Here is a 15218-nt window from a genome sequence, read left to right as displayed (position 1 = left end):
TCAAACAATGGTCAACGCCCTGGTATTAAACCCTTACTTACATCAGTCAAGTCTTAAAATACTTCGGTCATGTATTATCTAATGCTTTGCTTCTACACGCTAAACATTTCAAAAGTTAGGAAGTGCTATGCCATTTGAAATTCGATTTTTTTATCTGGCAACATAACCTTTATTCCCCCCATCAACTAAATCCCATTGATGAACTGATAAATGTGTCTTTGAAGGCATTTATTTCATTTGGTCAGAGTCAAATGGCAACTGGATAGTATGCGTAAGACATTTTGTATCGTTATGGTTGGACAATATCATAAATAATATAACTGAATAATAATATATTTAATATTGTAATAATATCACCACATGAATTGTCCATTTTCCCCATATTACACTGATCCACACCAGCCCTGCGTTGCACTCATATTGCACCACACTAGGTTTGACGTAGACAGTGGATCTCTTTGCTGTGATTTTAAATCTGAGAACCATGCTGAGACATGGGTTTCCCTCCAGGGGGTTGGAGATGTGAGATAAACTTCAGTATAAATATCTTAGATCAGAGATTAATCAAAAGTGATGGGGTCACTGGTCAGGAGGTATGTACCTGCAGCTCAGCACTTTTGGCATGGGTCATCCTCAGTTCTCTTCTGGCAGATTCTCTGTCTTTATCTTCCTCTGAATTCTCCTCCTCCAAAGAAACAGCTTTGGGGTCAGACCAGGCTTCTGTCTACACAAAGTTGGTTCAAGATCACAGGACAGAGATTGTGATTAGTTTAAAATCCCCTCATGACCACAAAGCACGAAGACTTAATTTATGTAAGTGGACATTCATGTCTCTAATCCGTCTAAACTTTTCACCCTGGGGAGCAACTTTTTCCAGGTAAGTAAAATCCCTCAAGATGTACATAGCTGCTAACAGTTTGTTTATAGCTAGTGTTTCTTCCTTCTTGATATACTGATTCTGAGGTCCCAGCACCACTTTAGGCATGCACAGGCTGGAGCCGATTTTATATATTATTCATGAACATTTTTCTGTGAGATAAAGGATTTATTATACAGAAGATAAAATATGTCATTCCCCTTCAGGTTAAGTTTTTGAAAAATCAAAGATCTTTCAAGTTGAAAATAGCTAGTGAGGGACAGACGGTAGATGCACCAAGTTTACTTTGACAGTTCCATGATGGAGTTTGTGATTCCTGACAGCTCATGACACCTGGACATGTCGACTGACACAGACATATTTTGGTGTTAGTTGAAAAATTATAGGATGTACAACTGATCTATATATATATATATATATATATATATATATATATATATATATATATATATATATATATATATATTTATATACATATATATGTGTATTTCATCTTCAAACATCTATAGCACCAGCATCCATACCTTTAACATATAATAAGACCTAAAGTCTCTAAAAATAGTATGGGAGGTAGAGCCTTCAGTTATCAGGCACCTCTCCTTTGGAATCCTCTACCAGTCAGGGTCCGGGAGGCAGATACACTCTCTACTTTTAAGAGTAGGCTTAAAAATTTCCTTTTTGATAAAGCTTATAGTTAGAGCTGGCTCAGGCTTGGACCAGTGCTTAGTTATGCTGCTTTAGCCTTAGACTGCCGGGGGAACTGACACACTGGAATCCCCTTCCCCCGGCCCATCACTTAATTTAACTGTCCCTGTCTCCCTGTCCCATTAATGTTACTAAACATAGACCTTTCTGGAGTCCCTGAGCTTCCTTGTCTCGTAGATTCCTCTGAGTTGCTGCTGGAGGAGGCCTGCTGCTGTGGACGTTCCAGACTTCAGCTGCTACCGACATGCCAGCGGCTACAACTACTACTCACCACTATCATCTCTCTCTCTCTCTCTCTCTCTCTCTCTCTCTCTCTTTGCATCTCCTCAATCCCTCTTTCCAACCCCAACTTGCTCGAGGCAGATGTCTAACACGAGTCTGGTTCTGCTCAAGGTTTCTGCCTGTTCAGAGGAAGTTTTTCCTTGCTGCTGTAACTAACTTGTTAAATGTTGTAAAGTGCTCTTCTCATGGTGGATTAAGGTAAGATAAGGCTGAGTCTTACCCTGTCTTGTTGTTGGGTCTTTGTTAATAATTAAATATAGAGTACGGTCTAGACCTGCTATGTTTGGAAAAGTGTCTTGAGATAACGTTTGTTGTGCTTTGGCGCTGTATAAATAAAGATTGATTGATTGATTGATACAATGCAGTTGATACTTGTTTAATGTAGTTATCCTGGTAAGCAGGAGAAGAAGAACAAGACAATAACAAGTCAAAAACAAAGCGCAGCACCCGTCCTGCTGGGGCCTGAAATATGATAACTCAGTGAAGACATATTATTGAGTAATCCATCTTTACATGCATTCAAACAAACCACACTTTGCACACAGTGCATTCATACTATGCCAAACTTACTGACTTCATTGGGATAACAGTTCTGATTGTGACAGAACAGTGACTGTGTAAAGTTTTGACTTTCATAACAAATATGACATACCTGCCACAATCAGAACCAAACATGGTGCCACTGAGCTGGCAAGAATCATGACATCATCACTCTGTTTTCCTGAAAACAGAGAGAGCTCTAGCTAGAGCACTATCTTAATTTGTTTTCTGTTTTCACAATGAGCTTGTGCACTGCCTTGTAAGACTATGCTCCATGAACTGCCCAGACATATTTTATTTTATCATAAACTGAGGTCCAGGGGAATCCAAATATTTGCCAACAAGCATAAATATTTGTAAAAGGCTACTGCAAAGCTCTTCTAAATAAATCTCTGCAACAGACTGGCTGTCTTTTATTCATTACATTTCGTGGAATTCCTCTGTAATGTCAAAAACAACATTCCAAGTTCCAAGTCCAGTTTCTTCTGGAATTAAGTGTCCATGAGTATTTCAAGTGTGCCAGAAGTGTCTACATGTTTAAAGTGATGAATGAACATGTGTGCTGTCTACCTGTTTGTGTCTGTCCCAGAGAGAACACAAATAAAGGGGGTCCTCCCGCACAGCCAGCAGTCTGAGGTACTTTCCCATCAAACTCAAGCAGCGAGCTCTGGTCTCCATGTTGTGAGGGTCCCGAGACCAGACTGCAGATAGATGGCTCAAAGCCACCTGCCCTACAGTGCTGCCAATACTTAACCATTCCTGGACAAGACACAAGGGTCAACTTGTTTACTTTGAAACTTGACTTAAAGCTTGTTTACTGAAATACTTGCTTACATGTGCAGTTACATGTCAAATGAATACTTGGAAACAGATGATAAATCAGTTCAGAAGCAGCATTGTAAGACAGGGAGGGCGAGTGGTGGGTACACTTGTTTGACAGCCATCATGACAAACACTGATCCCTGTGAGATGAAGACAGAGTCAGCCAGAGAAATGTTGTATATTTGACTATGCTTGTTTTTCTCACAGGTTAGTCTTCCTCAGCCTTTTCATTAATATTAAATTACCTTATAATGGAATCACAGACACTCTAATTGGCTGTTCAAACATGTTGTTGAAGTTCTTCTATGAAGTTCCCTCAAAGAAGGTGAAAAACTGGGTGATATGGATGAAAAGCTAATCATTTTAGATATAGAAAACTGCTTAATAAAAAGAGTAAAAAAAGACATCATATGACACCTGACGTAAGCTCTTAGTGTCTCTACATTTCTAGGAGAAAAATTAGTTTAGCTGGCATTGGTATGTGCTTGGTTTCTATGCAGTATAAATTACTGTAAAGATAAATTACCTTCAAATTAGGTGTATAGAACACATTTTCAATACATGTTTTTTGTCATTTAAAAAGTGACCCTGTACACCAGTGAGGCCAATATTCCAGTTTAAAATGCATACACTATTCTATGTGTTACTGTATTTCACCCAGAAGGCGGCACTCAAAGAGCCAAAGCATGCTTAATGCATAGCGGAGCCAACCAGTCCGTCATTTTTTTAACAGCTTTTCTCTCTCATTAGGCCAGAACCATGCGGTGTATTTTTAAGTAAATACACCTGATGGAGTGCTGGACTGATTGAAAAGACTCAATGGAGCATCCACAAGTGTTTGTTGAGTTGGTTGCAAGCATAAAGTCTGCCCATAACTCGCAACTATCAGCACGACTAAAGCCTGTGCTGAACTACCAATCTAGTAGCTGGTAGATGGTACAAGAAAAAGTCGAAGTGATCACACAGGAACAAAGGTTAAACCTTTTTCCTCCCATGACCCTCCAAATACAGACAGCATCTTATATTACAGTGTGACTTGTATTCTGGATTTTACTGTATTGTATATGATTTGAAGATAAAAAAGGCGATAGTCTTATAACTGTTAATAAGATACTAAACCTCTACAATAAAGAAACTTCCAAGTAATACACTAGTTTGTTGAAAGAATATGAAACAGAAAATTGATATAGTTAAATCTTGTATTTTCCAACTTTAACCAGTGCTTTGGGGTTTTCCTAGAATACATCTTTACTGTGGAGAGTAATTCTTTGAGATTGAAATAGATACAAGATTTCCTCGGTGCTTGGGGCTTGTGCACTTCTCTTACCTGCTCTAAAGAGTCAGGCTCAGGTGAGCAGCGCATAAACTCATCGAGTATTATCTCAGTAGAGTTCTTCTTCTCCCTGGCCAGAGCTTGGGATTTGTCTTCCTCACATTGCGCCTCTAGCAGAACCAGACTAAACTCTGTGAGATCCAGCCGCAGCCGCTGCAGCCTCCTCATAGCTGGCAGAGACAATCCAGGACTCTGGTATGGAAAAATAAAACCTTGATGAATTAATTCTTTATTGTGAAGTACATAGATATTAAACTATACACGTCAGAAAGATTAAGGAAAGAACAAATTCAGGAAAATCAAGTTTCAATCAGATATTTCAACTTTTTTTAATTATGTGCCCCCTTTAAATTGTTTCAGACAAGTTTCACCTGACCAGTGCTAAACAGTTTGGTGAAAGAGGCTGACCGAAGAAGTATTACACTGCCCTGCACAAGTTAACAAATACAAATGTTATGTGGAAGTGTGAACATAAAGTATTGTTTAATGGACTAATATCATGCTCTACTGAACTAATGATGGGATAACTGTGTTAGAAATGATGCAAGACAGAAGACAATGTGTTTTCAGTGAGTTCTGCTATTGTATCTTGTTTCCAGTGCAGGCTGGATGTCAGCACTAAGTAAAACAGCAGCACCATCTGCTGAACGCACTCTGCTACACAACATGAAGATTTAATCACAAACTCAATAGAAGAAGAATGTGCAGAAGCTGTGAGAGCTGCTAAATCAATTTTTCTCTCATGGTTCCATCAACATGTAAAACAAAGCTGCAGCCACAGTTAAACCCCTCTGATAACCTCATCTCTATGAGAGCTTGTATACCGCCTGGATAAAATATAACTCTGACACCCATCTTCTGTGGACGAGTGATTGAGGCTTTGTCTGTTTGTGTCAGAGCATTGTGGAACTGTACAAATATTAGTTATTGACTTTTGATCTTGCTTTCTTAATATCTATTTACAAGAAGTTTGAACTGTTTCATGGATCTGTATTTTTTAAACTTCTTTTACTATTTCATTTTTTATTCACAATACATGATAATTTCAGATTAAGTGTATTTAATTATTGTTTTATGATTAACATTCTCACCAAATGTATTGATGCATGTTTAAATTGTAAAGTTAGTGATCAAACAGAGCATGTCTTATTAGTACACTATTGACTCTGGTGGTTCTTCATACTTAAAACCCTGTTTAAGGTTGGGCATATCATTTATACATGACAACATACTACAGATAATTCACTCACTCTATGAAATAATCAATCATGCTCAAATTATTTTTTTCCCTATTATTTATAATCAATATCTGTATCTCTTTATTTCACAGCTGTCTCACCATTCCTGTATGTTGTATCTGATAAATCTTTTTTTTATCACTGATCTTCATCTTCAAAGTAAGGTGTGCAACCCAATGTTTTTGAAAGGGCATCATCATCACATCACAGATCGACATGCATAAACTTTGTTTACCTCCTCCTGTGTGGGGACCAGACTTTGAGCGTTCAGCACCACATGTTCCTGCTCGGTAACAGCAAGTCGCAGTTCAAAGAAGCTATCGAGCAGGAAGCGCTGTCTGTCCTCTGTGGAAAAGGTGTGGCTGGCAAGGATTCTGCAGAGTTGTATCATTGAGGGTGGAAAGGGACAGAGAGGAAAGAATGGTTATTTGGGTAAACCATCAAATGTCAAAAGCACATGGTCTGATGCATTAACCATTTCTATGGTTAGATTTGCTTTTATGTGGAAAGTAGGAGTTATTGAAGAAAAAGTCTGGCATTTATTGATTTTTACTTCAAAATTTTCTCCTAATAACAACTCAATAAATGAGTGGTCCTGGTGTGTTGAACCAGAGGTTGAACCTTCTTCCCAGGGTGAATTAAAAAAAATCCTTGAAGTACTGCTTTCTTAAAATAAATTCTGTTAATGTGGGTTCTGTTTTTTCACATTTTGTCCTCAAAATAACCAATTGGTAAAGACAGTTTACATCGTCTATTGCAACAAAATGGGCAGATATGGCTGCAAAAAATCTTTTGGGGAAAATACAACCAATCAAAGTACAGTATGTCCACTAAAAGTGTTTTTTTTAATCTTTACAGGAGGGTGAAAAAGTTCTGTTTACTTTTTCTGTTCTAATTTCAAACAGTTCACTAAAAAAAGAAACAAGATCTCCTTGCACCCAACTGATCTAAGCAGTCCATTGAATTCTGGCATGACTCTTGAAGACTGACCCCAGACAGTGTGCAGACTCCATATGTGCCTCAGCTGTGTGATGTCTGTAGCCGAGCTTTGTAAAACCAGTGACACACTCTCTTAGTGTGTCACAGGCAGCAGTTATCCTCTGGGCGGCCTCTTTACAGAGAGTTTCCCCCGGTTCACCACCACCAAGGGCACGGATACATTCAACTGCACCTCTGGAACACAACATAACAGATTCAATAATTCAGATTACACCAATGCCTGCTGATGTCACATGTATCTGAGCGTGTGTGTGCGGAATGTATACAATGATAGATTTAATAGATGTGTGCCTTATACTTAAAAGCTAAAAGTAGGTTTCAATCATTAAATATGATTTTCAGCTAGTTGACTTTTGTTATACAATAAGTCAAATCATGAAGCACATTTCAAGAGACAGAGGAACATTTACCAGTGTTGCATCACCTCTTTTTAAACAACACTTTGTCAACGTTTGGGAACCAAAGAGACCAGTTTCTGCAGTTTTCAAAGTGAAATGTAGTCTCATTTTGTCTAATAGAGGATTTCAGATGCTCTACAGCTGGGGGTCTCCTTTGTTGTACTTTTTGCTTCATGATGCATCAAATGTTTTCAATGGGTGACAGGTCAGGACTGCAGGCAGGCCAGTTTAGCACCCAGACTCTTCTTCTACAAAATCAAGCTGATATAATACATGCAGAATGTGGTTTGGCATTGTCTTGCTGAAAAATGGTCTTCCCTGAAAAAGGCATTGTCTGGATGGCAGCAGATGGATTAAGTTGGGTCTCTGTTCATAATTTGACATAGAGTGGTCTAGACCTCCTATGTTTGTAAAAGCGTCTTGAGATAACGTTTGTTGTGATTTGGCACTATACAAATCAAGATTGATGATTGATATGTTGCTCCAAAACCTGTATATCATTCAGCATTAATGGTGACGGCCCAAATGTGTATGCTATGCCACAGGCACTTATGTATCCCTATACCATCACGGAAACGTGCACTGATAGAAGGGTGGGTGTTCCTCTCTGCTTTAAAATGTTTAAAAAGTTGAAAAATACCCTGCCCTTTAATATGTGTTTAGACATCTTGATCATTTGCAACACAGCTTTACAGGTCTCCCTAAAAAAACATATTAATCAGGAGTGGTCGTGGTAATTCAGGGTTACCTCATCTTTAATGAGGTGATGAGGAATGTGAGCTCTTGGACTTGGTTTACCCGCTTCTCAAGAATCAGCTTCAGAGCATCACAGCCTTGTTTTATGATCTGATCAACCTGTGAGAGAAGAAAGGTATGATGGGAGTAGTATTCAGTCCAGAAATACATGTACACCTACAACTGTGGAGGATGTGATTAAAGGGAACAGATTTTACCTTGTGTGTATCTTGGTCTCTCTGGCCGACTACACCTCTGACCTTAGTGAGGGTGAGCTGGAACCAGAACTCCTCATCCCCGCCCAGGTCTTTGGCTTCTTCAAGCTGGTTCAGCGCCTGAGCAAAGTTCTGTTCTTCACAAGCCAGAACAGCCTGACTGATCAAACTTCTTGCTTTTCCTCTCTGGTCTCCCAGCTCCTGAACAGAGTCAATGTGAGGGTAAGGGTATGTGTGTTGCTAATGGATCTTAAACTTACATTCTATCAGTTTTGGAATTAAAAGATAGAAAATATAGTTTTTTTTAATTCAGTCTGATCATCACTATGTCATATTGCATTTTACTGTCAGTTATAGATTCTAACTGTCAGTTATAGATTCTAACTCACAGAAGCCACCGTGTATGCCTCTGCTATCAGCTGTTTGGCTTGTGGAAAGAACCCCATGCTGAGGCAGACCTCAGCTTTGTCCAGCCACATGTCCTGAGCACACACAGTCCCACACTGTCTGATCATGCTCTGTTGTCCAGAAGCAGCGGCTCCATTTCCTTTATTTTTCTGAAAATCACAGAGATACACCAACATTCAACTCCTTTATATGTTTGAAGTGTTCTAAAACTGTCTGATTGATTGACTTTTATCTTACATTTTAACTTATTAACAGGTTGGTAGAGACAAAAGATACCACATTAGCAAACATTGTCTAGCAGCGGTCTTAACAGTCGAACCTGGTACTAAGCCCCAACCTGTAACCTGTGGATCAAGCAGGTCAAAGCCAAGTTTCTTTAATATTATTTGTAATACCTGAGTGTATGAGAGAGGACCTGTGATTTACCCTGAATAAGAAAGGAACAAGAATTTTGATGGTGATGTTTTTAAAATGTGCCTTTCTTTTCCCCCTTTTTTTTTGCTTCCTCCATCAACCCTAACCATCTTTGGTCCCTCCCCTTGTACTTTTAAAATGATCAGGTGTCATGTTTTTAGATATAGATAGGTACAAACAGATGTTTGAATGATTTTTTTGTTCCATTAGGGTTTGGTCTCTTATTTGGGAGCAGTAAAAAAACTCTGATAAATATGCAACACAGCAGCTAAAAGTCCTCCCATGTGTGACCTGGATCTGTGTTAGTGTTTAGATTTAAGGGAAGGCCTACTTAAATGTTAATTGGATAATAACGCCATTAACAGGCTGGAGAAGTTTTAACGGTTTGAAGTAATAACCATCATTAATTACTAATAAAATATGAAACATCTTGCACAGCTGATTTAAAACTTAACACTTGTGTAATTTGTCTATTGTAAAACTTGTATCTTAATATGCCATCATAAAATGTTCTCATACATTAAATTTACTTCACAAATACAAGCCTGTAGTGGGTGCTTTAATAGTCACCCTCTAAAAAGTAATAAAACCAGAGTTAAGTTATTCATTTTAATGGTCATTTCTTCGACTTGTAAACTCTTGTGAATGTGGAGCATGTGGTGAAACATTCAAAACATAGATTTTGTGAGAAGCAGGCTGACCTGATTGTAATCTCTGTGAAGGCCTCTCCTCCTCTCCTGTGGAAAAGAAATCTCTCTGCGACAGCTGCAATCACAAATATCGTTATCACTAGTCATTAAAGGGAGATGTGCAAACATTAAATCTTCATTACTTAGTCGACTTACTCCATCTGCTCTTGTTCTGGGATTCTACTCAGATTCAGGAGCTGCTCATGGTACGGGGAGTGTGCCTCCAAACCGAGCTGACAACAGACTTGCACAATTCTAATCAAGGAGAAAAAAACAAGAAAACAACATAAAAAGTCAAACAACACTTTCATACATCACTTTGGGTTTTGTTGTTACCTTCTTTTGGTTATTTTTACCTTAGTCGGTAGAGATCAGAGAGGCTCCTCTTGTTTAGGAGGTCATGAGCAATGGTCTCAGATAGATGCATTATGGGTAAAGTGAGGTGGTCAAATGAGAGTGAGGTTAGCTCTTTCTCCAGCAGGTTGAGATAAAACAGGCTTTGAGTCTGCAGCCAAACAAAGACAGATTATTACAGTTACAACAATTATTCAAACATTAGTTTTATGTGTGATGAGTGTTAGTTTATGTAGCTCATGATGCCTCCTGTTTGCTGGTTTTCTTCATCAATTAAATCCAACTTTGTCAAACATTCGCATACCATCTCTGAATTATAGCACCAATTGTATTTAGAATACCAAGGGTCTGAATCACGACAGAATTTCACAGCTTTTACGCCCACTAAACCTGTGCAAATGAACCATAAAGACATTGTCTATGTCACAAAGCATGCACAAAGGGTTAAAAGCTCCACAATCACCACTACAGAGCAAAAAGCATGTCTCTGTGCCAGTGATCACACCTCTGGATGACCAAGAAATAATACACCTGTACATAAATTCTGTTAAAATTACACTGACATTATTTTTTTGTAATAATAATCTGGGGTTCAATCAGTCTGATGCTGTCGAATGCTCGATCTTGTGCACACACAAGCTGTGCTGATACGCACAGCAGCGTGTATAAATATTATTTTTTAATCTGAAAGAACTGCTTCGCTCCAGGAAGTAAGATGGCTATAAAATGTGAAATCTTAGCCACATCTGCCATAAATAGGCTCCACGATGTTGTAACTGATGTCTAACATGTAAAATCTAAATAATGTTAAGATCACCTGATGAAGATATCTTCATCAGCATCTGTTTAATGTTCTTCATCCAATTATCTAAACTCTTTATGCAGTCTGCTGGCAGCAGCAGATGCTGAGTTGCCACATCATTTATGGGAGCTATGCAAGATGGTGCAACACAAAAATTGTTCACCAGAATTCTCAATTTACTGAAAAGAGACTGCAGATTGTTATAATATTAAGAGGTATGTGGTCTTGCCTGCTTTTTTATGCTGTGTGTATTGATACAGTGGGGGTTCTCGTTGGTTCTGAAGATCTGCCGGGCTTGCTCAGGACATATGAAGCGAGCCCAGTCGATTGGGGTGGAAGGAGGTTCTTGATTCAAGGCAACAGGCTTGGGTCGATCTTCTGCTGGAGGAGGCTGCTCAGACAAAGACAATAGGTTGCTCATGATATGTGATAAAACATAATGTGAATACTGTCCGTTTAATCAGGTAGTATCATAAACGTGCTGTGTGTTCATTTGCAGCTTATGAGCTTATTGTTGTATAATGAATAAAAAAATCAAAACCATTATTGAACTCTGTACACACTGCTGGAAACAGAGTGAATCACTGCAAACATTGGACTCATTTGAGCTACAGGACTTACATCTTTGACTTTTTTGCTCTTGCTTTTGTCTTTGTCTTTTTTGGATCCAGCAGAAGGAGGAGGCTGGTTTTGCTGAGTCTTTGCCATCTCACTGGAAATCTCACAACACACCGCCATGGACACCTGGAGCCCAACAGCATTTTAAGATTCATGTTCCATGCTCACCTCACACATAACATGTATTTCAAGAACAGCCTCTTCCAGTGACAGTAACATGTCTGATTGAACAATGTCTTGTTAAACCTGCTGTACCTTCCATATCTGTAGCACAAAGGTGTAGGCTCTTAAAAGGCTCAGCTGGTGCTCTGGCGTTGTTCTGTCTGCCATGACAGCGAGCAAAGTGTGTGCTCGTACCAGGCTCTCAAGACGCAGCACCTCCTTCAGATCTGACAAACTTTGTGTCCATAACGAGCCCTGGACTCCGACTGGGTTCTCGCATCTTATGGAACTTACATCCCTCTTTGTGGACTCATCCTCTGGAGAAAAAATTTAAAAAACACTCACAGTGACTAAAAACTTAAACTTGAACAAGACAGACGTGCACAATGAGCTGTGAATAGTATTTACCAACAACCTTACTTTAACTGTTACAAAAAGTGCTTTTAATCAAGCTATACATAATTTGAGCCTGATTCTTGAGTACTATATTTCATTGTATGTTTTGTACAATGACAATAAAGAATCTTAGAGTCTTGGTAATTAGGCTTTTCATTTTCTTTTGTATGACTTCAGTTTGCCACTTGGGACTATTTAAAGCGGCTCAAATTTTCTCCCGGCAGTCTTTTAAGTAGTGCTTTGCTAACCTCAATAGCTATCCACATGGGATCTCCGTCAGGTCAGTCCCTTTTCTTTTGAGCAAAATTTACTTGCTTAAATGACTACAGAGGCAAACAACTGAAAAGAAAAGCTCCACTGAATCACTGAATCCAACTGTCTGATGCAACTATCTTGTTTTCATCCGCAAACATGCACAGAAATATATTCATGAGGAAAAAACCTCAGAGAAATCACTGTTCATGTTGTCTTGAAGAAAATATCTATTCTTAACCCTCCTGTTATGTTCAGGGTCAGATTGACCCTTTTCAAAGTTCAAAAATTAAAAAAAATTGTTAAAAGTGTTTTTTTTGGTATGAAACTTCTTCTACTTGACTTAATTAGCGTAATCAACATATAAAATAAAAATGGTTCCTTTCACATATTTGCAACCCCCCCCCTTCTTGTTTATAATGCATAGATACTGTTCGTGGGTCAATTTGACCCGGCAGTCAAAGTGGAGGCTAAAAGGAGTCAGAAGTGTCAAATACTAATTGTTTCTGTGCAACTGTGTGACATATTTCACCCCAATCACATACACACACACAGACACAGACACAGACACAGACACAGACACAGACACACACACACACACACACACACACCCCCACACACACACACACACACACATACACACACACAGACAGACCCAGAACCACACACACACGCACGCAAACATGCACACACACACACACGCACACCCTCTCTCTATCTCTTGACCTCATCTGTAAAGTGCAAGAATGCAGGTCTTGGCATGACTTCAGACGGTAACCTTCTCTGTTCCCATGGGCAAACTCCACCCACATTGAAGGGACTCTCAGCAGGGTAGTGATGTGTCATGATCAAAAACTGCAGCTCTGTGAGCTGATGCTTTATAGTGAATCAGAAGAGCCGGCTTGCATCGAGAGAGAGCCGGCTCCCAGTTTTTTCCTTTCGCTGCTTAGCTCTCACAGTGCTCAGCCCCAGCTCTGCTCACAGCAGAACTTTGTTTTGATTAGTCAGCATGGTGACCGCTCAACCAATCAGATGTGAGGATATAGGATAAAGGTGATGGAAAAATCGGATCAGCCCATCCAAGCTGAGGCATCTGATTTTTCTCAATGTCAACCTGCACTGAGGACATTAATGATGTTTGCTTGGGTTTGGTTCTGGTTCTGTTTGCTTGGGTTTGGTTCTGGTTCTGTTTGCTTGAGTTTGGTTCTGGTTCTGTTTGCTTGTGTTGGTTCTGGTTCTGTTCACTTGGGTTTGGTTCTGGTTCTGTTTGCTTGAGTTGGAGCTGGTTCTGTTTGCTTGAGTTTGGTTCTTGTTCTGTTTGCTTGAGTTTGGTTCTTGTTCTGTTTGCTTGGGTTTGGTTCTGGTTCTCTTTACTTGAGTTGGTTCTGGTTCTGTTTGATTGAGTTGGTTCTGGTTCTGTTTGCTGGAGTTTGGTTCTGGTTATGTTTGCTTGAGTTGTTTCTGGTTCTGTTTGCTTGCATTTGGTTCTGGTTCTGTTTGCTTGAGTTTGGTTTTGGTTCTGGTTGTGTTTGCTTGAGTTGGTTCTGGTTCTGTTTGCTTGAGTTTGGTTCTGGTTCTATTTGCTTAAGTTGGTTCTGGTTCTCTTTACTTGAGTTGGTTCTGGTTCTGTTTGCTTGAGTTTGGTTCTGGTTCTGTTTGCTTGAGTTTGGTTCTGGTTCTCTTTACTTGAGTTGGTTCTGGTTCTGTTTGCTTGAGTTTGGTTCTGGTTCTTTTTGCTTGAGTTTGGTTCTGGTTCTGGTTCTGTTTGCTTGAGTTGGTTCTGATTCTGTTTGCTTGAGTTTGGTTCTGGTTCTGGTTCTGTTTGCTTGAGTTTGGTTCTGGTTCTGGTTATGTTTGCTTGAGTTTGGTTCTGGTTCTGGTTCTGTTTGCTTGAGTTGGTTCTGATTCGGTTTGCTTGAGTTTGGTTCTGGTTCTGTTTGCTTGAGTTTGGTTCTGGTTCTGTTTGCTTGAGTTTGGTTCTGGTTCTGTTTGCTTGAGTTTGGTTCTGGTTCTATGGATCTGTTTGCAGTTTTTTGTTAATTCGTAAAAAAAAAAGGATTAAAATACTAAAAGGTAAGAATGGTTTTGTAACAGAAAAAGTCTTGTAATAAGGCTTCTCATAAAAACAGTGTACGTAAAAGGGTTTTAACACACAAACCATTAGTTTTTGCTGTTCGGCTCTTCTTTGGGAGCCGAGTCACAAGAGCAGGCCCTATGAATAGAGCCGAACTTCCCATCACTACTAACCCTAACCCTAACCCTAACCCAGGGGAGGGGAAAAACATATACAGATTCTCTGCACGGGAGTCCTACCAACATTATACTCTGCATCTACACATGACACACTCTCTGTCAGAGCTCTACAAAATGAGCAGCAGAAATAAACAGGTGATAACCCTGGCACTCTTCTTTGATCATAACAGTGAAAGAGAGGAGGGTGTGTCTGAAGATGCAGACCATCTTGTGGTCAATTCACATCAAAAATGGGGAAATACAGCGATCTTCATCCCCAAATATACGTCAGGCAAAACTGTCTACAGAAAACATTATGAAGACAGAGCCACTAGGATAGCAGTGACTCGTGTAACAGACATCAAGTCAGCTTTTGAGCAGGTCATGATAAAGAGTAAATGGTAAATGGACTTGTACTCATGTATCTCTTTTTCAGTCTTCTGACCACTCAAAGCTCTTTTACATTACTGATTACAATGATGGTAGAGGCTGCTATAGTAAGGGACCATCAGTATTAGCTAATCTTATTCTAGACATTCATACACCGCTGAACAACTGAGGGAGCAGTTTGGGGTTCAGTGTCTTGCCCAAGGACACTTTGGCATTTGACTGCAGGAGCTGAGATCAAATAGAGACAAGCTGTCAGCCATTAGAATAGTGAGGGACAAGTGGGTAGAGCAACTTCCACTACTCTATAACCCAGGCCCTAATGTCACAGTGGATGAAAGGCTAGAGGCATTCAGAGGT

General features: G+C 39.5%; 1 protein-coding gene across 1 annotated transcript in view; it reads right to left on the bottom strand.

The window, feature by feature from the left end:
* LOC117811639 (cilia- and flagella-associated protein 46) overlaps window positions 1–15218 on the bottom strand; it is an 83987-nt gene that overhangs the window by 20771 nt on the left and 47998 nt on the right. Inside the window, 14 exon segments of the mRNA XM_034682043.1 lie at window positions 602–724; window positions 2975–3163; window positions 4554–4751; window positions 6033–6171; window positions 6788–6970; window positions 7943–8049; window positions 8148–8345; window positions 8534–8701; window positions 9668–9731; window positions 9812–9910; window positions 10012–10160; window positions 11041–11202; window positions 11433–11555; window positions 11685–11908. Of these exon segments, the coding sequence (XP_034537934.1) occupies window positions 602–724; window positions 2975–3163; window positions 4554–4751; window positions 6033–6171; window positions 6788–6970; window positions 7943–8049; window positions 8148–8345; window positions 8534–8701; window positions 9668–9731; window positions 9812–9910; window positions 10012–10160; window positions 11041–11202; window positions 11433–11555; window positions 11685–11908 (2126 nt within the window).

This window comes from Notolabrus celidotus, chromosome 4, assembly GCF_009762535.1.
Source record: "Notolabrus celidotus isolate fNotCel1 chromosome 4, fNotCel1.pri, whole genome shotgun sequence".
Lineage (NCBI taxonomy): Eukaryota > Metazoa > Chordata > Actinopteri > Labriformes > Labridae > Notolabrus > Notolabrus celidotus.
Note: the sequence above shows the minus strand (reverse complement) of the source record. Positions and strands in the feature narration are given on the sequence as shown.